General features: G+C 38.0%; 4 protein-coding genes across 5 annotated transcripts; 2 read left to right on the forward strand and 2 right to left on the reverse strand.

The window, feature by feature from the left end:
• The first annotated feature begins 1,685 nt into the window (after nt 1–1,685).
• Nucleotides 1,686–6,943, forward strand: LOC129724472 (alpha-N-acetylglucosaminidase). Its single transcript, XM_055679407.1, has 4 exons — nt 1,686–2,022; nt 2,076–2,260; nt 2,322–3,510; nt 6,158–6,943. The coding sequence occupies exons 1-4, from the start codon at nt 1,795–1,797 to the stop codon at nt 6,827–6,829; spliced, it is 2,274 nt and encodes a 757-aa protein (XP_055535382.1). The 5' UTR covers nt 1,686–1,794; the 3' UTR covers nt 6,830–6,943.
• On the reverse strand, nt 6,861–8,881 carry LOC129724473 (uncharacterized). Of its 2 annotated transcripts, none has more exons than XM_055679409.1 (4): nt 8,632–8,881; nt 7,479–8,550; nt 7,273–7,419; nt 6,861–7,208 (listed from the first exon to the last, which is right to left on the reverse strand). In XM_055679409.1, exons 2-4 carry the CDS (start codon nt 8,469–8,471, stop codon nt 7,014–7,016), a joined length of 1,335 nt encoding a protein of 444 aa, XP_055535384.1. In that variant the 5' UTR covers nt 8,472–8,550; nt 8,632–8,881; the 3' UTR covers nt 6,861–7,013. The 2 variants fall into 2 exon arrangements, with proteins under 2 accessions (XP_055535384.1, XP_055535383.1); XM_055679408.1 differs by having other exon boundaries at nt 7,479–8,570.
• A 10,243-nt stretch (nt 8,882–19,124) lies between these two features.
• LOC129724106 (gamma-aminobutyric acid receptor-associated protein) lies at nt 19,125–20,377 on the forward strand. The gene has a single exon (XM_055678741.1). The coding sequence runs from the start codon at nt 19,285–19,287 to the stop codon at nt 19,639–19,641; it is 357 nt and encodes a 118-aa protein (XP_055534716.1). The 5' UTR covers nt 19,125–19,284; the 3' UTR covers nt 19,642–20,377.
• LOC129724105 (uncharacterized) lies at nt 19,643–21,854 on the reverse strand. Its single transcript, XM_055678740.1, has 3 exons — nt 21,715–21,854; nt 20,330–21,649; nt 19,643–20,271 (listed from the first exon to the last, which is right to left on the reverse strand). Exons 2-3 carry the CDS (start codon nt 21,635–21,637, stop codon nt 20,017–20,019), a joined length of 1,563 nt encoding a protein of 520 aa, XP_055534715.1. The 5' UTR covers nt 21,638–21,649; nt 21,715–21,854; the 3' UTR covers nt 19,643–20,016.
• Nucleotides 21,855–26,622: the final 4,768 nt, after the last annotated feature.

The raw sequence follows: 26,622 nt of genomic DNA on the forward strand, positions 1-26,622 counted from the left end.
AAGGAATACTACAAGTATTAGTACGAGATGTGGCGAGAAAGCTTGGAACCTCGGCGAGTAACGTTATGCGTGCCAAGGGAAGACCAGACCAGACCTGCAGACCCGTCGGAAGCAGAAGCAGCCAAAACGGAATCCAAAACAAACTGAATCTGTGAAACCGAGAGCTCGGAAGCTTTATGACAAACTTCTGACCAAAAAAATGGTGTGTGTTATCATGGATGACGAAACCTACATAAAACTGGACTATAAGACTCTGCCAGGACCGCAATTTTATACATCACCGAATGGAAAGGATGTCCCTGGGCCAGTGAAAGCCATTTTCACCGTAAAATTCGGTTTTGATGTTGACAGTTGCCTTAACGGTGAGTGTCATAGGCATAGTACAAGGTTGATTGTGTAATTTTTCTTTTAAACAAGTGCGTGTATGCTATGGATACTTCGTAGTCTCTGGTCAGCCGGCCACCAGGAGACATGAAATTCAAAGCCACGTCAACAATCATCTTGCATCAGTATGCAAGAAAATCGAATATCTAATTAGTTTCGGCAACCTAACAATCGCTCAACATCCGACTCGCACAAAACCACGTGTTTCAATCAATGCACTATTCTACTTACTTTTTTTCGCTTCGTAGAACGCAATAGTTGAACTGAGTCTTGAAAAAAAAAAAGGTTTGGGCCCTAACAAGTACTTTTTGTTGCTCAACAACGTTAAATATAACTACTATGTATGATATGTATTATTATCTGTTAAAATTTGGTAATGGTAAAAAAAAACAAAAAAGTTTTGATCGTTTGAGTATTTTGACATTTTCACTAGGAACTTTTTTTGAGTGTTTTTCCCAGCTTCCCATTGCAATGTTATAAATTATCGCCATGTTGAGCATGATACCAATCTAACGCTCTGTTTTTGTAATATAATCAACCATTTTTATACTGGCCCTGTTTAAATTGAATATGCGTAACTCTCCGGCGAACCCTGTTATCAGAAGATTGTAAAAATAAAGCGAACTCAGAAAGGAACTAATTTATATAGTACGTGTTTTTATCAAGTAAATCCAGATTTAGAGAACCAGGAGTTGAATAAGCAGATTGCAAAAAAACAGGATTCGCAAAAAAACAGAAAAGACAAAACATTAACTTACTCATCTCACACAGGTTTACGGTATTCTATAAACTTTGTTATAACACCAAAAAAAAAAAAGAAAAATCGAACTCTCATTTAAGTTATGAAAATCAATCGACCATTAGATAAAAGCATATTTGGAAATGATCAAATATTGGGATTTTTTGTTCTGTGCAATGGATCCGTTAAAAAACGATGCGTGAGTTCGATTTCATGTAAGCTACCAAATCTAGCTTTTTAAAACATACTGAACGGAAGATATTTTGCGTAGTTGAGTCTTAATCTTAAACTCGATTTGACAAGTTTCGTGATATATTACTTAATCTTGAATCTTGTTACATTCTGATAGCAGCGAAATCTATCCAACGGCCAGTGTTTTTGCTTGGGGGATATTAAGCTTTTGTATCATGCAAGTTGAAAACCATAAATTACGAGGCAGGAATTGAAAATATGCTTCTCCCATTCTCCTTTTCCTGTCTACGGACTTGCAACCATCAATAAACCAACAATCAAAAGGAACATAAATTGTTTGGTTTACTTCTCTATATAGGTACGAGCAGTAGTCAATTGATAATACCAAATGAGATACGAGCACTCTCGGAACATCATCAGTCTGTTGCGTACAGCTGAGTGCTAGTGTAATACATTCGTTAAGCTACAGTGATGCAAATATGACCTTGTACCATTCGCTTAGCACCATTCTGCTGCTTATCGCGATCCCACAAGGTCTCGATGGGACACCCACGTTCAAGGCTCACATTCTCAAGCATGTTACGAGTAAAACAAGCTCAAGTGATCAACAAATCGCGGCGACGGAAGTGATCAACCGAATTCTTCCTCAGCAGGCACAGTACTTCAAGGTTGGCATCGACAGTCGTATGAAGCTCAATTCGTTCAGGGTATGCTTGATCAACATTGTTGCACAATCGTTACTAGAAGGTCTAATTTTTAGATAGAAAAATCTGACGAAACGGAAGGAAAAGTTTACATTACTGCTTCTAGTGGTGTTGCTGCAACCAAAGGTTTTTACTATTATCTGAAATATTTTTGTGGTTGTCATGTTTCATGGGATGGTGATCAACTGAATCTACCGGAAATTTTACCATCAATCAATGAGACGATTGAGGCGCCGAGCAGGTAATTTAAAAGACAGAAAAAAAAATTCCAAAAACCATTTACTACCATCGCTCGGTTTCAGTATAATTTATTACCAGAACGTATGTACCTGGTCGTATTCGTTCACCTGGTGGACTTGGTCCGAATGGCGTCGGCACATCGACTGGATGGCCTTGCAGGGAATAACGCTCAGTCTAGCACCCTTCCAGGAGGATCTCTGGACAGAGCTGTACAGCGAATACAACATCACTCAACACGATATAGACAACCATCTCGGAGGCCCAGGGTTTTTTGCCTGGCAGAGAATGGGTAACATTCGCGGCTGGGGAGGTCCTTTAACAGCAAAATTTAAACGTTTCTCTTCCATGCTGCAGCTGAAAATCGTTCAGCAAATGCGTCGACTAGGCATGACAGTGGCACTTCCTGCGTTCGCAGGTCACTTACCAGTTCAGTTCAAGCAGTTTTTCCCGCAGTCAAGAATATCATTCGTTGCCGATTGGAATGGATTCCCAGCACAGTATGCCAGTCCGGTGTTTTTGGATCCAGTAGATCCGCTGTTTAAGGAGATTGGTGCTAAATTTATGAAAAAGGCAATCGCACGATACGGAACCGATCACATATATTTCAGTGATCCGTTTAACGAAAATCAACCGCGATCCGCAAGTGCAAGATATTTATCCGAAGCGGCAGCCGGAATTTTCAAAACGATGACAACAGCTGATCCACTTGCTGTTTGGTTACTTCAAGGATGGATGCTTGTAAAAAACCCGTTTTGGTCCGATCGTGCTATTAGATCCTTTTTAACTGCAGTACCGAAAGGTCGAATGCTGGTACTAGATTTACAATCCGAACAGTTTCCTCAATACCAAAGGACACAGTCATATCACGGACAGCCTTTTATCTGGTGCATGTTAAGTAACTTTGGAGGAACACTTGGAATGCTGGGTTCGGTCGATATTGTATTTCAAAGAATTCAAGAGACAAGAAATGACGAAAACTTCACAATGTTAGGAACGGGAATAACACCGGAAGGTATTAATCAAAACTATGGACTGTACGAGTTTGCACTGGAGATGGGATGGCTAAGGAACATTAGCAGCACGGACGATTGGTTCAGAACTTATGCCAGAGTACGATATGAGAGTGAAGATGAACAACTCCAAAATTCGTGGAGTATATTCAAATCAACGGTTTATAACTTCAAGGGTTTGGAGCTGATGCGAGGAAAATATACCTTCAATCGACGACCAAGCCTGAAACTCAGCCCATGGGTAAGTTAGAAATCGATCTGGTTAGCTAGGTGACACATGTTTCAGATCATGTTTGTTTTTGAGTTCTTTCTTTCTTAACTTTGTTTATCAATTCCTCCTCAGTTTTCGCGACAAAATTGTTGGAGTAGATCTTACGCTTTATCGACGCCAAATCCAGCCAGGAATTAAAAATTATTAAAGGATAAAGTATTAAAAATTTCCCCGTCAACGGCCAGTCCGGAGCGAAAGAATAGCGGCTTTGACATCCCCTTCTCGAAGATTGTCAGCCACAATAGCACTTTCTCAGGGAACTTGGTGTGTGAATTTAACTTCACCTCCGAGCTCACTTCCTTCGTAAAATACGAAGTACCCTGCCAGTCGTTGCCATCCAGGGTGAGATAGGTCTCGTCGTCCATCACCAACGCCAAGCCGCGATTCACCAGGTTGCACCGAACTACCGGACGCAACGATGTAGCCTCTTTTCTCTCGGTTTTCTTCTTCAGCATCTTTTGGAGCTTCTCGTCGTTCAGGGTCGTCGGCCGTCCGTAACCGGTCTTTTTTCGATGCTCTGATTGTTTTCCAATAGTGCCAAGATGTTGTAGATGCCGGGACGGGCGTATCCGGCGTCCAATAAGTGTCACTCGATATCCGTTTTCGACACGTCGAGGTACCGTATGGACGCGCACACTTCTGAACGGATTAGCTTTACTGGTTTCGCCATCATGATAGGAGTTCGACTGATAGAGCTGTCAATTTTTTTCTACTGACTCATGGGTTACTAAGATTGATGTTTCACTGACCCAGGTTTCGTGGCCGTACAAGACTACCGGTCTGATCAGTGTTTCGTAGATGCGGTGCGGCGGTAAATGTTATTCAATCGGCGCGTCCTCTGGAGACCAAAAAAGGCACGATTTCCTGCCATAAGTCATCGGGGAATTTCTCGTTGGTGTCCTTGGCAGCAGTTACCAGTGCGCCCAGGTACACCCGGCCGTACACCAAGCTATACCCATCACCGTTAATTTGAATTCGTGGTGGGAGGTTGGTACTGTCTCCTCCAGAACCTCGGCCTCTCATGTACTCATTTTTTAAAACGTTTATGGCCAGTCCAATTCGTCCAGCTTTAGCCTTCAGTCTGATATACGGTTTTCGTCATTTTCTCAAGGATTGATTTGAAGGAGGTTGATTTGATCAACCGCTCCTCACATGTAGATCAGAAGTGATTTCGAGCCGCACCATCTCGATGAACAGACGCTCGGGTTGAAGGTTGAAACATTGGGCTTAAAATCGCGAGTTGGCAACTTGGAAGGAGTACAAAACTCAGCTCCGGCTCTCTCGCGCCTTTACGAGTCACTACCAGCCAAAGCACAAACACTGGTGTTGCCAGAGCAGTCTTGCTGTAATCCGACGACAAATAGTCAAGTGAGAAGGTGCAAAACGATAAATGGCGCGTAAACCATAGCTTGTACATCCTCTCCAAATTCTCTCCTGTTCTGCTCGAAGACTCTCAACATTCAACATCACATCGAAGTTGGCTGACCAGATTTTCTCGGGATAAAAACGGGACAAAGGGGTTCAAAAAACGGGACACACGATAAAATTGATTTTTGAAAAATTTTACCAACCAAAGCATGCAAACAATTATTAATACGATGCTTAGCGTTTGATGGAATTTAGCGTGGAAGAGTGTAAAAGAGTTTTGATTTTTGCAATGAGTTTCTCAAATTTTTCACATGGATGATTGAGATTTTGACTAACATTCATCATATAGTCTCAACTTTCAATCGCGACTTTTTTATCAGTTCACGCTAGATGTCCTTTTCAGTGGTGCGGTACTGTCAGGAAGGCACAAAACGTATTCAGTAATATTAGAAAAATCCTGGCTGCTTGGAAACATATTTTCCATTTAGGAAAATTTTGATGCAAAGCCTTATTTAAGAATTTTTAAAGGAGTCCCCGAAAACGGTACAAAATGGCAAAAAGACGGGACGGTTGAAAATAGTCTGAAAAACGGTACTGTCCCGTTCAAAACGGTACGTCTAGTCAGCCTACATCGAAGTTTAGTTTCCAACGTCTGGCTACCTGCGACTTAGCGGTAATTTCCCTGTCATTACTGTCCAATTCTAGATTCCGTCAATAATTCTGTAGCAATTCTCCGCGTTGTGCCGTGTCAAATAAATGTTGTGTGAAAAAAAAATTCTCCGCCTCCGCGAAGACGCGATCATAATGTTAATATTTCTTACAACGGTCAAACCTTCTTTCGGTAGCTGTAGCTTTCCAGTATTTTTTCCGCATCTGACACGTCTAAGATCTGCTTCTAATAACTTGTTAACGTAGGCCCGGTTCTTCTCTTTCGTCACACGCGTAGTTCCTACTGTCATGCCTATCATCTTTTGTGCTGTTTCCCTGACCGCATCGTGGATGTGCTTCCACTGTTCGTTCAGGTCCACTCAAATCAACCTTGCGAACCCCCCCCCCTCCCCCCAGGCTAGCATGCGATATTGTTTTTGTCATATTCTCCATTCTCCAGGAACTCCTTCACGTTGTCGGTTTTATCGTTTCTCGGTGCATACACGTTTATAAGGCTGTATTTCAAGAATCTGCCCTTGATCGCATAGACCGGTCATTTATAGGCCTCCAACTAATGACATCATTCGTTCAATTCTTTTAGGTATGGTACAACGAGACCCTTTTCAACGAAGGAGTCAATCTATTGCTTCATGCAAACGCATCCAACGCATTGTTCAAAAGAGACGTTGTCGACCTCACGCGCCAATTCCTACAAAACACCGTCGATCGGCTTTACCTCAACATAAAGGGGTCGTACCAAACAAGAAACATAACGTCGTTGCGACTGTACAGTAACATGTTCAGTGAGCTTCTTCAAAACATTGACAGCCTTCTCCTAACCGATCGGCACTTTCTACTAGGCAATTGGCTGGAGTCAGCCAAAGCTCTGGGGCAAACCAGTCTGGAAAGACAAAAATACGAGATCAATGCACGAAACCAAATTACTTTGTGGGGACCACAAGGGCAAATCATCGATTATGCTAATAAGCAATGGGCTGGAATGGTACGTGATTTTTTCCGGCCTCGCTGGAGTTTGTTTCTTGGCGAGCTTCAATCGGCGCTGGAAACCAACGGCACTATTAATGATACCAAAACGAGGGATAAAATCTTTCGGTTAATTGAGCTCCCGTTCTCAACAGATAATAAGATATATCCAACTGAATCACAAGGAAATGCACTAGAAGTCGCTCGAGAGCTGTTTCTCGTTTGGAGCCAACGAGGAACAATGTTGAAAAAGCTTCCCACCGAATCACCCGTTACTAAAAAAAACTAAAAAAATTAGAAGTTGAAATGAAAGATCAAAATGATGTTTCTGTAACACAGTATACTAATTTTACACACAGTCAACCATGTTCCAATTCGACAATAAATAGGCAGTTTTTCGAACGAGCTGCCATGTTGGCAAGATATGCATAAAACAGTGAACTATCACAGATATGTAGTACACCGATGTTAAATCACCAACACTTCTGCCACACAGCTTCGTTATAGGTATCGAACTCCGGTTTCTCGAGTTTCACTACCGAGCATTTTTTCATCTGCTTCTGAAGAGTCCATATTGTGTCCTCATCCACTTTGGTACAGTCGATGATTTGCAGCTCGATTAGGTTTGGAAATACCGTAGGGATATCCAATATTGCTTTGTTCGTGATCTGGGCCAAATAACAAAAAGTATAATTTAGCACTTTTTAAAAATGTATATCACGAAGTGCTTACCCATCCACTTCCACCTACACTAAAGGTTCGCAGGTTGCGACATTTAGGAAATTTGAGAAACGCATTCTCAGACATGGGTATCGACCAACATTGCAATTCAATGAGATTCGTTAGTCTGTTTAAAAACTGAAATCCATCATCTTTTACCTACAATGAACAATATGAGATTATGAATGTATTTTTAATATTGCCTGGTACCACTGTACCTGGTAGCAATAATCCAGTGAAAGTGCACGAAGAGACGTCAGAGTAGTACACAGCAAACGTAAGTGAGCGTTTTCGAAAGTGTGATCGTAAATTTTCAAATACCTCACATTGGGCACGAAACTTGCCAGATGCCCGTAGAAATTGTTGCTCGTCGAGATTCCATCCAAAACAAGATGGCTTATTTTGGGTAACTGAACATCCTTCAGAAAGTTTCCTTCCCGTATAGAACCTTGAATTTTTAAGGTCCGCAGTTTACCCAGTTGTGTAATTTTCCTAAACGTCACCGCTTTCATAGACTGTATATTAATACATAGATGCTCCAAGTGCTGCCATTTCTTGCAAACAGTATCGAATATGTTTTCGTTCAACGCCCCAGTAAGAGAGGCACTTTCAAGTAGCTCCATATGATAGAAGCTTTCTACCGAAACTTTAAAGTCAGCTGACTGTGGCCAATATATGTAAAGTCGCCGTAAATTACTCAAACAATCGAGGGTACAAAACTGTACAAAATATGAATACTCTAACAGCACGTGAAGACATTTCAGCTGTTTTCCGTATTGCAATATCAAATCGAACGCAGCATTTTCGGCTGCAACCAAATCTAGCGACGTTACGTTAGGAAACATCCTCGGGATTATTTTGCATATTTCATCCTCGAATCCTCGCTGAGTTAATTCAAGTACTCGTAAGTTTTTAAACGTTGGAATCACATCGCAGCCTTCACTGCAAAAGCTTCCCTCAATGATGAGCTCGTTCAGGTTGGGGGCTTTTCGTAGGAATCGCACAAGGACCAGCGGTGTAACTACGTATGTTGACAACTTTAGAGAGCTCAGCTCTGGGCCAAACTTTTCCAGTACATCAACAATGAAATGCAACTTGGAAGATTCTGTCCATTCCAGTGTCAGATTACGATAACAGCGATTACTTTTGAGTAGAACTCTGTACTGTTTGGGGTCTAGATAGTCAGCGACGTGTAGTGAGATCGTTCTCATTGGCCTATCCGTAAAAGCCAGACGATTCCAAAGCCGCGAAACACGAGATGCTACTTTTCGATCGCGTAGCTTCAGAAAACTGAAGATAAGAATTATTAGCTAAAATGTAGGATTGACTGGCGATGGTACCGATTTTATTAATAATATAATCAAACCCTACCTCCTCTGGAAGGTCCCTTATTTTTGCCATTTATGGGTTGTTTTTGCCAGATTTGAGCAGGTACGTAAATCAGTATTGACTTGGCGTTTAACAAAGTAATTAAAACATGCACAAACTACGCACTACATTCATATGAATAAATATTAAGATATACAGAAAATCTGTAAAAATTACTGGCAATGCAATATCAAAGTCTAAAAACCATTGTTTGTTTTTATTTGGAGAGTTTATAGTCACTGAATAGCTAGTCTGGCGAAGTGGATTTTGGAAACCAGTTTTGAATTGTCAAAAGCGAATTTGCGTGAATATTGGGGTGAATATATTTTGAGTGTAGCGATGAGTAGATGTCATCCCTTAGGCATCGCACCATGTTTCAAGGGCTAACATCTCAACATATGTGTAAACGAGGTAGCATATCACCGCCTCTTTTCATACATCTATATATTACTGCTGACAGCGGGCACAAATTAATTTGAGCCTAGGACATGAGTTCATTGTCATTCACTGTTACTCGGTATAGGGGTGCCAATGGCTCGGTAGATGTAGACACAAAAAATAAAACTACCCAACAGGAGGGTACAAACTACCTGCACACAAAGAAAATATAACCAAACGAACACGTAAAACAACGTAAGTTTCGTGGATCTGAATGTTTTTTTTAAAAAGTAGGTGAATCACGTTTACCTAAAAGTATCTTCCCGCATAGAAGGGCTGTTTTGCGTCAAAAATACGCATATTTGGGTATTTTTATTTTTCTGTGTGAGATAATAAATAAATAAATGACTTAACTAAAAAAATACGCATATTTGGGTATTTTTATTTTTCTGTGTGAGATAATGACTTAAATAAATGACCTTATACAACTTACGTGTTGGGTTGCTTTGCAATGCGATCACTGAGTCATATAAATTTAATTAACTTTAAACGTGCCTTTACTCAATGATGGTGTTTTGATAAAAATTCTACGTTGAGTAGTTTAAACACAATAGTGGATAAAAAATCAAACCGGATGAAAAACTCATAACCCAAGTGATGGAATTGATTTCATAAAAATGCAGAGATTTTTTTTATATTAGTAGTTTTGGAGTTGATGATTTTAAGTGACGACCAGTTTATGAGCATCTGTTCTTTAATGATAGCTGTAAAGTATTTATAATTGTGCATCTGTTTTTTGAATAGAGGCGGTAGGAGGAAAAGTTGATGAAACCAGTTACACCAAATTAGAAGGTACTTGGATAATTTGTTATATATTTTATTGATTATTTTTCAATTATCGCCATTTTCAACTAATACTAATTCAATCGAATGAAATTGACTGAAATCTATTCAAGACCTAGTTTGAAAAAATAAACTCACCATAGGATATTTTTGACGTATTGTTACACAGTGCTATCCAGCTTTTTACGCATAATGATTTCGTCGGTGTCATAATGACGGGTGCTAAAATGCATGTTCGTAATTTGTGATTTTTGGTATTTGGGCCAGGACTATGCCTTCGTAGTCAAATCTCATATATGTATTTACTGCATATCTAACATTTCGATCCCATACGATATTTATTAATAAATTCCTGTCGTCTCTATTTCTGCAATTTCAGAGTTCATTTCATGCATAACTTCCGAACTGATCAGGCGTCGTACACAAATTACGTAACGCATGTTACATATGGGTGGTTGTTATTGTTACATATCGGTGGTTGTTGAAACAGTTACGTAACTGTGATTTTTCTCCAAAATCGAAAATTCTACGTCCAGGTTCAGCGATACGTAATTTTAGGGGGAGTCATATTGAACGTTACCTATTATTACATAGGGGTGAGGGGGTCTGAAAACAAGGCTTTTAGCGTTACACAATTTGTGAACGACGCTTAATATTATTCAGAGGAAGAATATTCAAATATTGAAGCCATATTTCACAGTGTTATAAAATCCTAAAATATGGCGTAAGCTGCTAGCTTGAGTAGTTCTTCTATTTCCGAACGATATGAGCAGATCCAGAGAAGAATAACTTTGGTGTGTTTGTAATTGAACGAGCACATAATTTCAAGTACAGTACCCGATTTCTATTCTTTAATATCTTCCTTTTTACAACTGGAAGTCAGTGAACTACGGGATTTCGGATCAGAGATCAACGAACTGTTTTACAATTCGGGTTATTCGCGTTGAAAGAGATTTCGAAGGCTGTTCGCACCTACGTGAACTCTCATATGCAATTGTCAAAATGTGCGTGATGACAAAAGCAAAAATATTTCCTTCCTTCTTTTTCGCATGCAAAAACCAAACAAATATCAGCAACAACGTCAACGCGAATATTCCAGCCGCTAGAGCCCAGCTCAGCGGTATTTATTCGCATTGCTCTCGCGCGTGTTGGTAATCACGCTGTCCGTTTTACATAAGCAAATTTCGATCGGCCTTAGCGTTTGACTGAGCCTTTTCCTGTACACCACAATTCTTCCTATTTAAGATATCGTATACCGAAACATTATACAATGCGAAATATTCATAATATTCATATTTGTATTTAATTATTGATCACGTTCTTAAACGCTCTTATGTATAAAATTTGTTACATAATATATACTATATATACTAATTTTCAAAATATGTCCATTGACATCTCTAACATTTTTATTTTCAGCAATGTGTCCATTGACACTCTATTTCTAAAATTTCATTTTTCATTTCCAAATAATGCCTATTGATATTGTTATTTAATTTTAAACATTTTAATTTTATATTTCAGACAGTGCCCATTGACACCATTATCTTTCTCTAATCATTATTTTACTTTTCAGATGGTGCCCGTTGACACCTGTATCCAATTATATATATTTTTAAATTTTTTTTTTTTCAATTTATATACATACTTTTTTTTTTCAGATTTTTAGATTGTTCTCTTTGACACTCATCATCATAACCACATACCTTTAGTTTTATTTTCATTTTTTCAGCTGCATGTTATCTCTTCTGTATTTTATTCTTTCTGACGGTCTCGGAGCCGATGATCCTGCTGCGCTAGTCGTACCATCATTCGTTCGCAATCTCTTAAGGTCATTCTCTAACACCTCGTCAGAGAAACCAAAGTCTTCGCAACCTGGAGTGGATCTTTCACGTTTGCAAGCTCTTCTGCATGAGACCGTCAAATTATGCCTTACTCTAGCAGTTTTCGGGACCTTCAATTGCTCGCGATGCGCCCTTAGCACCACGCTTCCAATACTGATCTGGAAAATTGTAGGAGAACACTGTTTAATAAATTTAGCTTCTATCGATCTGGAAGAGTCTTTAATATTATGATTTTTTTACCAAATGTTATCTCCTAACTTCAATCGAGCAATTGGATCAACCAAATTTGTTTGCTTAAAACTAGGAATATCACAGATTGTTATTTTTTTATCATCAAAAGAATCGTCATTAATCTTTGGTTTGTTAATTTTCTTTGGATTAATCAAATCCAATAAAACCTTTGGTGTATACGTAAATATTTTCTCTGATGGAAAAGTCCCATCCTTTGTCGCCAATTTTAATATCTTCCTTTTTACAACTGGGGGTCAGTGAACTACGGGATTTCGGATCAGAGATCAACGAACTGTTTTACAATATTCCAGCCGCTAGAGCGCAGCTCAGCGGTATTTATTCGCATTGCTCTCGCGCGTGTTGGTAATCCCGCTGTCCGTTTTACATAAGCAAATTTCGATCGGCCTTAGCGTTTGACTGAGCCTTTTCCTGTACACCACATATTCGTGTAAAAGCTTTTGCGAATTATTCATATATGCAGTTGATTACATAAGATCTTTATTTTTGTTGATGGACATTCAAAATCCGTAATAATTTGAAATTTCATTCTAAAAGCGCCCAATTCAAATTGATTGTGATGCATATTTTTAATTGTTGAAACGTACCTTCACAAGAACTATTGAGATGTTTCATAGTTGATGATGTGCTGATGCGTAATTTCTGGCTAATCGTTTTCAGCTTATCTAATCTGTTTGAAATACTACAACAAGTGATTCTCAAAATCTAAATCAATCTCAAAACCTTTCCTTTTTTGAAATATGATATTTTTCTTTACATTTATACTTGCTTGTTTTCCGCAGGGAAATAATGCACCTACAGATAAACTGTTTTGTAAATCATCGGTAGTCAATTTTTTATTCAATCCGAGATCTGAGAATCGGACAGCTTATTAGGTTCTGCGCGGATCACAATTTCCTTCCCGGTTTCAGTGGTTTTGAGTAACTTTAAAAGGAACTTCGGATGGGATGTTGGTTTGAATTTTCTATATTAAATTTCAGGTACCTGCTATTTTTGCTCTTCGGTACAAGAATTCCTCCTATTCAAATGATACATTTTCTCCGGCTACTGTGTTTGTTTCAGTTTCAACCCTGTCTAAGAGCTGCAGTATGTTGAATTTCTGTGATCAGAAAGTTAGTTAAAGTAATTGATCTTCTCCATTGATAATTTAAAAATGATAACTTACATTTCGCTTCCTCCGAGTCTTTATGATGTCGGAAATATTTTCGTAACACCAGTCTACTCCCAACGGCTCAAGAAAATTCCTTCAAATCTAACGTTAGCAATTAATACCGAGCCCGCAGTCTGCGGGGAAAATTAGATTTAAAAAATTCAAATGGAAATTATCATTGATTAAAATGTTAGTTAAATCCTCCGGAAGCGGCAAATTAGAACACAACTTTCCCCCCATTTTGATTGATTGAATTTTCGCACCAGAAAATCATGTAGTATTTTTAAATTTATTCGATTGACAAGTTAACGAAAGTACACAGTAAAAAATGAAATCTGTGGGATTCACACGTCGATTTCATTGATATCACATAGATCCCGAAAACTGACAGAAAATGTTTTTTCACCTAACTATAGTATGAAAACTATTTTCGGGTGATTTGAAGCGTAGTCTGAATACATTACATGTATTTATACTTTTTCCGCCGTCTACACACTCAACCACATTTTTACTGGTCAAAAATTACCGAGATTCCAGCATTCTCAAAACCACTTTGTCGTATGGAGTCACCAGACGAGAAAAGTGAGCAACGAACTTTCAGTGACTACAAACTTTTATTGTAAATTGAGCTTTTTTATACATTGCTCTCCCACACGGTTGTGATATCGGGTTCGATTCCCGATCAAGTCGAGGATCTTTTCGAGCTGGAAATTTTTTCGACTCAGCACTGGGGCACGGTGTATCGTTGTACTTGTCCTACACATGCAAAATGTGCCAAAAACAACATCGATAACGAATTCCCTCAACTAAATCTAGTTGATCGAGACCGCTATTAGCCCCCAGGCTAAGCGTGGATATTGTTAAATTGTTGGCTGTAAAAAAGCGCACAAATGTCACTTATTTCATACGAATAAAAGCAGGTTTACACAGAATAGGAGGATATTTTTCGCAAGTGAAGCTATTCTCCATCGATTTTATGCCAAACAATGTGGTTGTATTCGACGCTTCTTGTAAACCAGCAGACAAAAAATATTTTTATCTTTACTCAATCGGAGGTGATGGGTATTGGAAATTTTACTCCAACTGGTAAAAAAATTGCTGTTTTTATAAATAAAACTTTTCAGACATGAAGCATGGACGCTGAAGCGTAAAGTTCTGCGGTCGATACTTGGTAGTAAATGGAGTGTAGCGCAGACGCATGAATCACCAGGTACACAAACATGCTGATATAGTGAAGGTAATACAGCGGGCTGGACATGTAGCCAGAATGCCTGACGAGATGCCAAAACTATCTTCAGTAGAGAACCAGGATGAGGCCGTCGACTTCGTGGTAGACTTCGCACGCGGTGCGCAGTGGAAGAAGATACACGATCTGCTAGTATACGAGGAGACTGTAGAGCGGCTGCCCAAGACATAAGAAGCTGGACATCTCTAATTCGTTCGGCCCTAGACCGGTGAACAGTCCATCAGCCAACAAAATAACTAAAGTATGAATAAAACTCTGAGTAATTCAATTTTTCAGCAGTTTTATTTTAAAAGTTTCATAGAATATCTCGTAAAATCAAGCTTGTGATACAGTTTTTCACAGGAAAGCTTTATGAAATAATCTAAATAAACAACAGCTTTCATTGCAAACATCAGTGCAATTTATCAACGAACTTATCATTCACTACTGAAATACTCACCTTTTTTGACAGTTTGGGATTTACTGATTTCGGTAAACGCAATCAGTTACTGGAGTTTGTTACCGAAAGTCAAATGTACAAAAACTAAGTAAAATTTTACAGACTCCGCTGCCGGTAACTGCAAGTCAGTCCCATCTGTAAAAGTATGAAGTTGAGAAAACAGCTTCGAAAGATATTTTATTCACGCTCAGTTATCAATAATTTAAGATGAATTATTTTGACGATTTCAATGCTATAATATAGTTTGCATACTAGCCTACACAAATTGCGTTGCATAAACCACTGAAATCATTGATTTCATGATAAAAGCCTTGAGTGTGACTGACTTGCCGTTACATTCTACGCCGAAAAGAAATTTAACCGCAAGTCAGTCACATTACCATGGTGATACTATAGCGCGTGTTGACGTGTTGTTACTCGTTGCTGTGAAAAGCAGTCAAGCCTTCGCAGTTCGAAAGTGTACGTCCATGAGAACAGTTCAAAAAATGTCGGCGTTGGAAAATCTGAGGATGTGCGGAACCGATGAAAGCTGATCCGGTGAGGATTCTGATGAAAAAACTGAAGCTCTTCATAAATGTCAAGATGATCAAAATCCGTTTGAGGTTCGAGCATCACCTTCGGAGATATTTTGGCACGATTCCCTGGATTTCGATGGAAGTTTTTTTTCAATATTGAAGATAGATCCACGAAGAAGCGAAGCAAGAAATAAATCCGGAGTGATTTGCGATAAGGGCGCAACTGGCAAAAGATAAACATTGGGGAATATCAGCTTGAAAATTTGCAAGTACATTTTCAAATCGTAATTTCAAAGGAAGTGACTAACATTTACATCAATACCAAAAATTTATATATATTTTCGCAACAATACTACATTAAATTTGTGCATTTATGGCTGAAATCTGCACTTTTCTTCTAACCTTTTTATAATGAGCTTTAAAGCATTCTGACAACGAGATACGCCCATCTTTCTTTCGCCTTGTTTTTATTTTTTCTCCAGTTGCGCCCCTTTAAATGCGCCTTTATTTTGAAAACAAAAGTTGATCCGCCCTTTACTGTCGCCTGTTTACGAAATATTTCGCAAATAAGCCCGTTGCTTCAAAACAATGTAAAGGGCCTAGTTCCAAAGTATCTTTTGTTTTGGGTAAACTGCTTTATCGCCCTTCACTAAAAGCTTGATTTTAATAATTTTATCGATTTATACAAAAGAAAGGATTCTTTTCATTAATTTCGTAAGTCTTTTCAATCTCAATAGTGTAATAAAACCATTTGTTTACATTTTGTTAGTTGAGCCCTAATCGCGAATCACTCCGGAAATCCAAAAAGATGCCACCACATGCCATGAAGCTAACCAACTGAAACAGATGTCGACTAGAGTGCGTAAACAAGATCGGGAAGGACGACAGGATTCAGATCCACGATCGATTTTGGAACATGGACGCTTCTGGTCAAGCCGCGTTTTTCCGAGAAACAGTGAATTGGCTCCATTTACTCGGCGTGTCAAAGACCAATTCTTTTTTGAGGAACCTTAGAAGCGGAAGAAATACAGACTTCACTTAATGGCCGATAAAATCAAACCTTCGGAGGTATGCCGAAAGTTCTATATGAACACGATCAGCTTCAGTGAGAATTGCGGGTAAGTATCTCAAGCAACTTTGAGAATTCTACAATTCATTACGTAAAAATTCTTATTTAGAAATTTAGTTTACCGATGCGTTGATGGAGACATTGCTGGAAATCCGAGGAAATCCAACCGCGGAAAACACGTTCGGAATACCACGAAGAGCGACTCGGTAAAGGCGCACATTAATTCTTTCAACCCAACCATATCGCATTATCGCCGTGAGCACGCGTCCAACAGGCTCTATCTCCCATCGGATTTATCACAAAAAGCTATGTACGAGCATTATCTCAAAATGGACGACGTCCCTGAGGTCAGCTATCCTTTTTACTGCCGCGTATTAAAACGAATGAACATTTCGTTAGTGACGTTTGGTCATGAACAGTGCGAGCAGTGCACATCTTCGACGATTCACCAGAAGCAAGCTGGCCATATCGTAACTGACGAATCATCTAAATCCCCTGATTCGTGCCCGATATGTGAAACATATGCTAAGCATTTGCGTTTGGCAGCTATGTCCAGGGATGCTTATCGACGAGATGGAGACAATTTTAAATCCGGTCATGCTTTGTTGGCTGTCGATATGCAAAAAGTGAGTTAAAAATATTGGTTTATTTGGGAATATTTATTTATAGTAAATTCTGATTTCAGGTGATTCAACTACCGCGGCTAGACGGCTTCAAAAGCATTATATTATCTCAGCGACTACTGGCTTATAATGAAACATTCGCACCAGCAGGAGAATATACTAAAAATCTACCTGTTTTAACGTGCCTGTGGGATGAGTCTACAGCTGGACGAAATGCAACCGATATTAAAAGCTGCTTTCAAAAAGTCATTGAGCGACTCAAGGACTATCAGGAAGTTGTATTTTGGATTGACAATTGTAGTGCGCAGAATAAAAACTGGAACATGTTCCAGTATTTGATTCTACTGATCAATTCTGACATTGTACAGGATCGAAAAATATCGTTGATGTTTTTCGAAACAGGCCATACTTTTATGACCGCGGATAGTGTACATGCAGCTATAGAGAAGAGCATGCGCAACAGCAAACCTGCTCAAACATTCGCAGAGTTTTCAACGATAGTTGGAAAAGCCAAGCAGAATATGGAGGTGATAAATATGGACTTCAAAGACTTTTTCTGCACTACTATGAACACCACACAATACCTTATAAACAAATGTCCACCTAGGCCTAGGATATTAAATATATTGTTATCAAGAAGGGATGCTTTGACCTTTGTTATAGTAATGGTTTTGATGAAACTAAACCTATGAAGCGATGCAATCTGTATTCGAAGATTCAGGCAGGTGGATTTGTTTTAGAAGATACGCTGAAACGTCAACTGAAACCCAAAGGAATCAGTCTAGAGAGAAAAGCAGCATTGCTCAAGGTTGTTATACCGCTCATCAATGACGAGTCCATATCAGATTGGACCGGCTTGCCAGAACAAGATAAACCTATATAGAAACTTCGAAATACCTCAATCTTTTTCCTATCAATAAAAATAAGAATTTAACATATTATGCATTGAAATTTCTTTTACAAAAAACTCAAAATCTTTTCTAATAAGGATGCATCTTATGAAGGGAAAGAAAGGTTCGTGTAAATCTTTTTCCGGCTACTTAGTAACAATCGAAAATGAGATTGGCTTTAAGCATGCCTGTTTTGAAAGATATAACAAATTTTTTTTTTAAACGAAACCTTTTTAAATTTTAGATGAAGAAGGAGGGTGTATCTGAAAATTTACTATAACCTAGAAAAAAACGGGAGGGACAAACTATAGAAACCCTTAACGAACAGTGTAAAAAGTGAACTTGAACTTGTATAAGCAGGAACTGAATCTAATGAAATTCAATTTTCTCTTCTTTTCTTTAAAATGGGTGGCGAGTCCATTTTATTGTAATATATACATGTTTTTTTAATTAAGACGGACTTTTTGTTATTTTTTCTTTAGGACTGACTTGCGGTTATATTTCATAATGGGACAGTTCGACTTGGTATTGATTTTCACTTTTGTTGAACAAACCACTATTTTTTATCGATAAATCTGAAAATACACTCAAAGATAGGTCAAAATCCGATGCTAACTCAAAATCGACAATATTACAGATGGGACTGACTTGCGGTTACCGGCAGTCCGGTGTTCCAAACTGAGTGTGTATACAACTATCTCCTGTATGTTTTTGACGTAAGTTAATTGAAATTGCAACCGTAATTCAATTGATTTAATTCTTCGTTACAACCTAGAATAAATTCATTCATTGATTTAGAAATCAACACTATAAGACACTTATGTTTTCAGTGTGGAGTGACGAACAAAGTCAAGCGCAAAAGCACTTCAAGTAAACGTCAAATTTTCTCGCAGTGTGTGATCTCCATATGGTTATTTTTACCTAATACTTTGTATGCAAAAATCAATGTGTCTGCAAAAAAATTACCTGTCTGCTGCAGGGATACCAGATGTGCAGATTTGTTTGCATAACGCAGATTTTTAGATTCCGTGTGCAGATCTTTATTGATTTGTAGGTTTTTGCAGATTTTTCAAAGTTTCTGCAGATTTTTGTCGAAGTCTCCTTATATTTGCGCAGATTTTCTCAAAATGTGTGCAGATTTTCGCAGACTTTTGCCTGCGCTAGCAAAATTTTCCGAATCACGGATAGATAGTTTTTCAGGTTTCAAGCAAATTTATTTGGTTTTTCGAGTAGTTGCAAACATTTTTCAAATACATCTGGCATCTCTGGTCTGCTGTATAAAACAAAAGACGCAGTTAGCATTTCGCGAAAAAAGTTTGTGCTTTGGAAAAAGATATTTGCTAATAGATACCTGTGAAGGGGAAAATTAGAGTGATTTTTGAGTCAGGAAGTGGAAAAGTGAATAGAAACATGAAATTCATCTACAAGGAAGAGCACCCGTTCGAGAAGCGCAAGCAGGAAGGAGACAAAATACGTCGCAAATATCCCGATCGTGTTCCGGTAATTGTCGAGAAAGCACCAAAGGCTCGCATCGGAGACCTGGATAAGAAAAAGTATCTTGTTCCATCGGATTTGACGGTCGGCCAGTTCTACTTTCTAATCCGGAAGCGCATCCATCTGCGGCCCGAAGATGCTTTGTTCTTCTTTGTAAACAATGTCATTCCACCGACGTCCGCCACAATGGGATCCCTGTATCAGGAGCACCATGAAGAGGATTACTTTTTATATGTCGCATATTCAGACGAAAATGTTTACGGATGTAATTAAACGTAGTGTATTGCGTTTTAAAATTGAATTATTCTAGCCTAGTTTAGAACACACAGCGATAAACAGATGATTATCTTTCGGTGCGCTTTGTGGTGACGGAAAAATGGCGTGTTACTGGCGGTGTGATACATAAAATCGAAATGAAGCATGAGTCATCCATCAACGACGTTGTGAAACACTTGAGTAAATTTTTAAGTTTATATATTGTTTTTCGCACTATACAATTTTTTTTTCAATTAAACCTTTGTCTTAATACATGCATTAGTCATAAAATATATCACTATAAAATAAACAAAGAAATCTAATTTCCACGATTAGATACACAAACATAAAACGAGAAAAAAAAATAAAAACGGGCATCTGACAGGTCGAGCATTAATACCACTGGAAAGGTAATTCTTGCTTTAGTACTCCATTGGGAAATTCAGCATTTCGATGATAGATTTGTTTTTCGGCTATCAACTCTGGAGGTAATTCATCGCCACGGTACAGCTCTAAAACCTTGCAGTGTGACAGTGTTTTACGTAGCTCGATTACCCCTTGTGGACTTATCCGATAACAGTCGTACAGAACAAGCTGCTTCAAACCAGGTAGACGTAAAGCTAGGGCATTTAAAGTACAGTCTTCAATCTGAAAGTAAAGCAAATTAGTTTTTCTTGTAGGATGAAAAATACAATTGTGAACTTACAAAATCGTTGAAATAAAAAATTATGTTCTGCAATCGTGGACACCCAAACCTTTCATCGATATTTTTAGAAACTTGGATTCCCCACAGACGTAACTCCATAAGGTTTGTCATGTCCGACAAATGTTTGAAACCTTTATCGCTAATTTTGTTACAAAACGCCAATTCTAACCGTTCCACTGTCGGTGCATTCAGTGTCACTTTAATCAGCTGCTCATTCTTAAGTTTGGTATCATGTATCTCTAGCGATCTCAGGCTTGTCAATTCTTTCAGGAAGTTGGTAAAATCTGTACCCACATTGTCAAGATGTAAATGCGAAAGTTTGCTGAATAATACATGCCTCCAGCTGTACTTGTAAATGCCCCTGATTTGCAGCTCTTCGAGAACTTCCAAACGTGCCAACATATTGAATTTCTTGCACTCTACCAAACCCGACGAAAGGAGGTAGAGTTTTTTTAGCTTGGTTGAAGTGCTGCATATTGCAGCAATGACATCGTCATTGATACTTGCTTCTAGTTTTAGTTCCTGCAATAGCTTTAACTGTTTGAAAAGTGGAACCCAAACATACCCGGAAACTTTTAGTTCCAATTTAGTCAACTGCGAAAGACTCATTTCCGAAAATTCCGCTTGATTGTAACAACGATTTGTTGAAAAAGATAGAGCTTTAAGCTGCTGGCTGAAACGTCTTGTTGCGGCAACATCCCGAAGATCGACACATCCGTGAATCGTTCTAATACTAAATGATTCAACATTCGGTGCATTTGAAGCAAAATCTTTATACAACCGGCAGTCATCTCCGATGTCCAACGTTAAACTCTCTAAACGTTCCAGCTTACACACAGCAACATCATTTCCCAAATCATCGTAATATATACCTCCGGAAACGGTAAGTTCCCGTAAATTGATCAGCAGCTCTAAAATTTGCCACAACTCGCTCCGTTTCAGCCCGTGACAGTTTGTAAAACGCAAACACTCAATAGAGTCACAACACAACTGTACCACAAAAAATAAAAACTCTCTGACCGCGGAACGTTCAAAATTGACGTGGAAAAATTCTACATTAATATAGTTCCGCTTGCTCCGCACCATCACTTCGAACATTCGATCGATCAGCTCCTCGGTTTCCAGCTGCTCCAAGCTGTTGGCTTTCGTGCAGATTCGTAGGTTTACATCGCGCAATGATTTCGATGCATTAAACAGCATCCAATTCCACGTCTTGCACACCAGAGAAGCGTTTTTACGGTCCCGCAGTTCGGTCAGATTGTCCAACACGTTCCACATCAACTCCGGCGGCAGCACTTCCAGATCCATTTTTCGAGCAATCTAACAAACGAATAACTAATGAAATGAAATATTTCTGTAGTATTGAAAAAAGTTTATTCATTTACCTAAGATGCCGGCTTTTTTAGGTGTTAAAACATTGGTAAACTTAAATACCCAGGTTTTAGGTATACATTATGATGGGTAGCGTTGGAAACCGGTCAGGTGCTAATTAGTGTTCAAAGTTTGTATTTGTTATGACAGGAGAGCAGTGTTGGCAGAGCCAGTCATTTCATAAATATAATTAAATTACGCAGCCAGATGCAACACTGAAATGCTGCCTCTCAAAAAACTAGTGAACCTGTATACAGCCGAAATTCGTTGGTTGGAACACAACTGCCACCCAACTAGTGAATCGTGTTCGTTAGTTGGATGAACTGACAACTGGGCAAATTTTTCAAAGGGGAGCGCCGATTGTTTGTTTTCTTCCTGCTTTGGAAAATTTCCTAATTCCATTGCGGTAAAATATGCCAAAGAAAATGAACTTTGCTCATCTGTCCTGCTGCTGTAGTAAATATTTTATGTATTTGGTCAATACTTTTTCACACAAAAATTCCAACGAGAAGTAAAATGATAAAGCGCAAACACCTCACTCTGCTTCTTGCCTAAAAAATGGAGGATCGCTACGCTGGATAATTCCGGTGAAGGCGTTGAAGAATTAAAAGAACAAACAACCGAACAGTAAACCTATAAATTACACAAAAAATCTCGCGTTTTTTTTTTTTCAATAACTATGTTATATTTTCCATATTTCATAACACTCAATGCATAGTAAGCAAGACAGTATAACAATCTCTCGATTAAGGGGAAAGAAATTTTTGATGACGACGTAATTAACGAAACAAAGTGAGAGAGGAGAGAATCTCTCATTGTTACTCAGGTCCTTTTGAAAATTATGCGAGAAATGTTGTAAATTTATAACATGTACTTTTCAAATTACGCGATTGATTATGCCAGAGATGATCTGCATGAAGTGTCCAGTTAATTGCGCTGAGAAACAAACTTATTAGTGCTGAAGAGATTAGGCGTAATAACTAAACATGTTAACAAATTTTTTACAACAATAAAAAAAAAATTATTTTAGTAATTTTTTTTCACTTTTCATGCATTTGAATGACGTTGAATTCTGAAATTAGAGTGCTTAGACTGCTTAGACAGCCCAACTAGCGTACACCCAACTAACGAACATCCAACGAGCGAATCATCGCTGTATTAGAGAAATGACAAGGCACTCACCGTTAAGGGAACTGTCAACATCAAAACGGGCGAGCTGTATAATTTTGCATTGCCGTTATCCGTTTTGATGTTGACAGTTGCCTTAACGGTGAGTGTCTCTGCTTCTCTTCATTGTATAGGCTCCCTACAAAAAAAAAAAAAACAGAAAACGCGAATAATATTTAAGCATTTGAAGAATTTTACCTAGTATAAACTAATGTCTCATATATTTCGTTGCAAAGAACTATTTATCCAAACAAAACCTCTATTATTTGTTGACCTTGTTATGGTACATTAAAATATTACTGAGAAAGATAAAAATCTCATCTCTGTGATATGTGAAATCGACCGCTTTTGCTATTAACCATCTTGTCAAAACATGTAATACAAATTTATTTATGCCCTCATTGTTGCTGGCAAAACATAGTGATGACGGCGAGATAACATCTTTTAGCAGTATATAGTATAATTTTGAAGTTTGAAATCGATCCTCTGTCAAAAAAAGTTTTGTGCCTTGCACTACAAAATTTTGAAAATGTTAATGTTTAGTTTTCATGCCTAACTTATACGCTCTTCTTGTTTATTTTTCGACTTCCTCAGATTAGTCTTGTGGATATATCTTCCATCATACTAATAAAAGCTCATTCAATTTGTGTTTTGCCTTTCTCCTAGAAAGGTAGAGCAATCACTGGAAAAACCAAAGGTATAAAAGTGCTCCAAAGGGTCGAATCTCGTATATCAATCGACTTAGTTTGACGAGCTGAGCATTTTCTGTGTGTGTGTGTGTGTGTGTGTGTGTGTGTGTGTGTGTGTGTGTGTGTGTGTGTGTGTATGTGTGTGTGTATGTAACGCTCTCCCAATCGCACCCGATTTCCAGAGATGGCTGGACCGATCTTCATGAAATTAATTGCAAATGAGAGATCTAGTTGCCCCATAAGACCCTATTGAATATCGTTGCAATCGGATTTTTAGTTTAGAGGTTATGTTCAAAAATGTGAAAATCACGAAACATTAATATCTCAGAAACTACTCAACCGATTTTAACAAAATTGGTTTTAAATGAACGAGCTACTCAAAAAACCCTTAACTTTTGAGTTTCATGAAGATTGAACGCGTGGTTCAGAAGTTATTCGAAGAAACGTGTTCTGGAGAGTGTTTAATCTCACTCATGTTTCTCAGAGATGGCTGAACCGATTTCCACAAAATCAATGTCATTTGGAAGGTCTTGTTACCCCATAAGACCCTATTGATTTGTTTTGCAATCGGACTATTACTTTGCCTGTTATGTTTAAAAATGTGAAATCCAGCTTTGAAAAGAAACATATTCCGAAGACTACTTAAACTCACTCACTTTTCTCAGAGATGGCTGGACCGATTTCAATGAAATTATATGAAAATGAAAGTTCTAGTTGCCCCATAGGACTCTATTTATTTTATTGTAATTGGATTTTTATTTTAGAGGTTGTTTAAAAATGTAAAAATCACGAAACATCATTATCTCAGAAACCACACAACCGATTTCAATAAAATTGGTATCAAATAAACGGCCTGTCTTCAAAACCCTTAACTTTTGAATTTTATATAGATTGAACGTATGTTTCAAAAGTTATGAAAAGTAACGTCTTCTGAATACTGTTTAATTTCACTCATGTTTCTCAGAGATGGCTGGACCTATTTCCACAAAATCAGTGTCATATGAAAGGTCTAGTTACCCCATAAGACCCTATTGATTTTTTTTGCAATCGGAATATTACTTTGCCTGTTATGTTTAAAAATGTGAAATCTAGCTATGAAAAGAAACATATTCCGAAGAATACATAAACTCACTCACTTTTCTCAGAGATGGCTGAACCGATTTTCACGAAATTAGTGTCAAATGAAAGGTCTAGCTGACTCATAACACCCTATTGAATTTTACTGTAATCGAACTGTAACTTCGTCTGTAATGTACCGAATTATGAAAATCATGGAACTTCATTATCTCAGAAAGTACACAACCGATTTGATCAATAGTATTATCAGATGAACGGGCTAGTTAAGGGTTAACTGATGAATTATGATTTAACACGTGGTTTCAAAGTTTGGCTGCCCTATACGTTCCCATTTCATTTGATTATAGTCAAACTATGCAACCGTTATCTATTAAATTGTTAATAAAACAACGAAATTCTATTATCGCAAAGATTACACGACTTATTTGAACATAACTAGTGTCATACGATCGAGTCATCTCTCAAACTTACAAATAACAAACTTCATAACAATTTGATATGTGGTTCAAAAGTTATGGAAAGAAAAGAAATTCAAAGGCTATTTAAAAATAAACCTGCTTTGATCAATATATGTGGCCACAATATAATTTAAATGTGGTATCGTACCATTTGAATGTTCCCGGTATTGCACGTGATTGAATTGTTCGAAATTACGAGTCATTTCTTTTGTTTCGCTATTTTTTGAGCATTTACATTACATCAAATTTCATATTTTATACTTCTATAACAACATCATTATTTTAGAGCATGAGCATGAGCATGAGCATGATTGACCGCCCGCATCTATAACAACATCATTATTTTAGAACCCAAAAAGTGAATACACATTTATTGGATTGAAGCGTTCATGTAAATCTATTTTTACAAATAATTAGTTTGAATGAGAAAGGCTGGGTCTGACCGCTAGGTGGATTAATTTAGGTTTTTACGCTACACTACACTGAACGTTTCTGTTACCCAAAATTTATCTGTCTAAAAATTGATTATAAAGCAGCAAAACCTTCGTGCCACTAATCATTAATTTTAAATTTGTCAGGCGAGTAACTCGCCGCACGCCTCGTTCTGTAATATGTACCTGTATCAGGTAAAATTCTATCCTCAAAAGAAATAATGGACAGCACCTAGAGTTATCAACCCGATAACATCAAAAAAATCTTAAAAGTTGCTGTAATTTTACATAGTTTTATCATATTTTAACTATGTTTTTCATTGTAAATTTCTCATTTTGACGTAGAGCTACGTTTTACTTTAGCATACCACACAGGGATGCAAACTGAAAAACTGGGACGAAATTTGTCCCTTCTCAAATGCTTATAGGTCGGTTGGTTTTCAACCGATTTTCTTCATTCTTGCAGCAATCGATTGGAAAATTATACACGCATCTGCCCAAATCCAGAAAAATGTTGTTTGAATCTACGAACTATTGCACTATTGAAAATTGTCAAGCCTTGTTGAAATAAAAATAACGTCCTCTGATTGGTCGCTTGCTTGCTGTGTGTGTATGATATGGTATGATGTGTGTATGATATGGTGTGATGTGTGTATGCGTGTATGATATGGTACGATGTGTGTGTGTGTGTCTGTATGATATGGTATGATGTGTATGTGTCTGTATGATATGGTATGATGTGTGTGTGTCTATGATATAGTATGATTTGTGTGTGTGTGCTGTGTATGGTTTTTAACTCGGCACGTTCTGCTATCTGCTGAATCCGGTTCACGAAATTCACAACCCTTCATTAGTAGACATCATAACTCATAACCCAAGTAAAAATATTGGTTTTATCAAAGTTTTATAGCACTCAATACAGCCAAAAAGCGCTATGAAACTTTGATAAAACCAGTTGTGTTACTAGGGTAATAAAACACTCAATGCATTTGTTAATAGTGTACGTAGTTCTACGTCATTTATGCGGTCGTGTCTTGGATACAACCTCCTACTTTTTACATTAAATATCATTGTCCAGAACGCCAAAAAACATTGTTTTT

Source organism: Wyeomyia smithii, chromosome 2 (assembly GCF_029784165.1).
Source record: "Wyeomyia smithii strain HCP4-BCI-WySm-NY-G18 chromosome 2, ASM2978416v1, whole genome shotgun sequence".
Lineage (NCBI taxonomy): Eukaryota > Metazoa > Arthropoda > Insecta > Diptera > Culicidae > Wyeomyia > Wyeomyia smithii.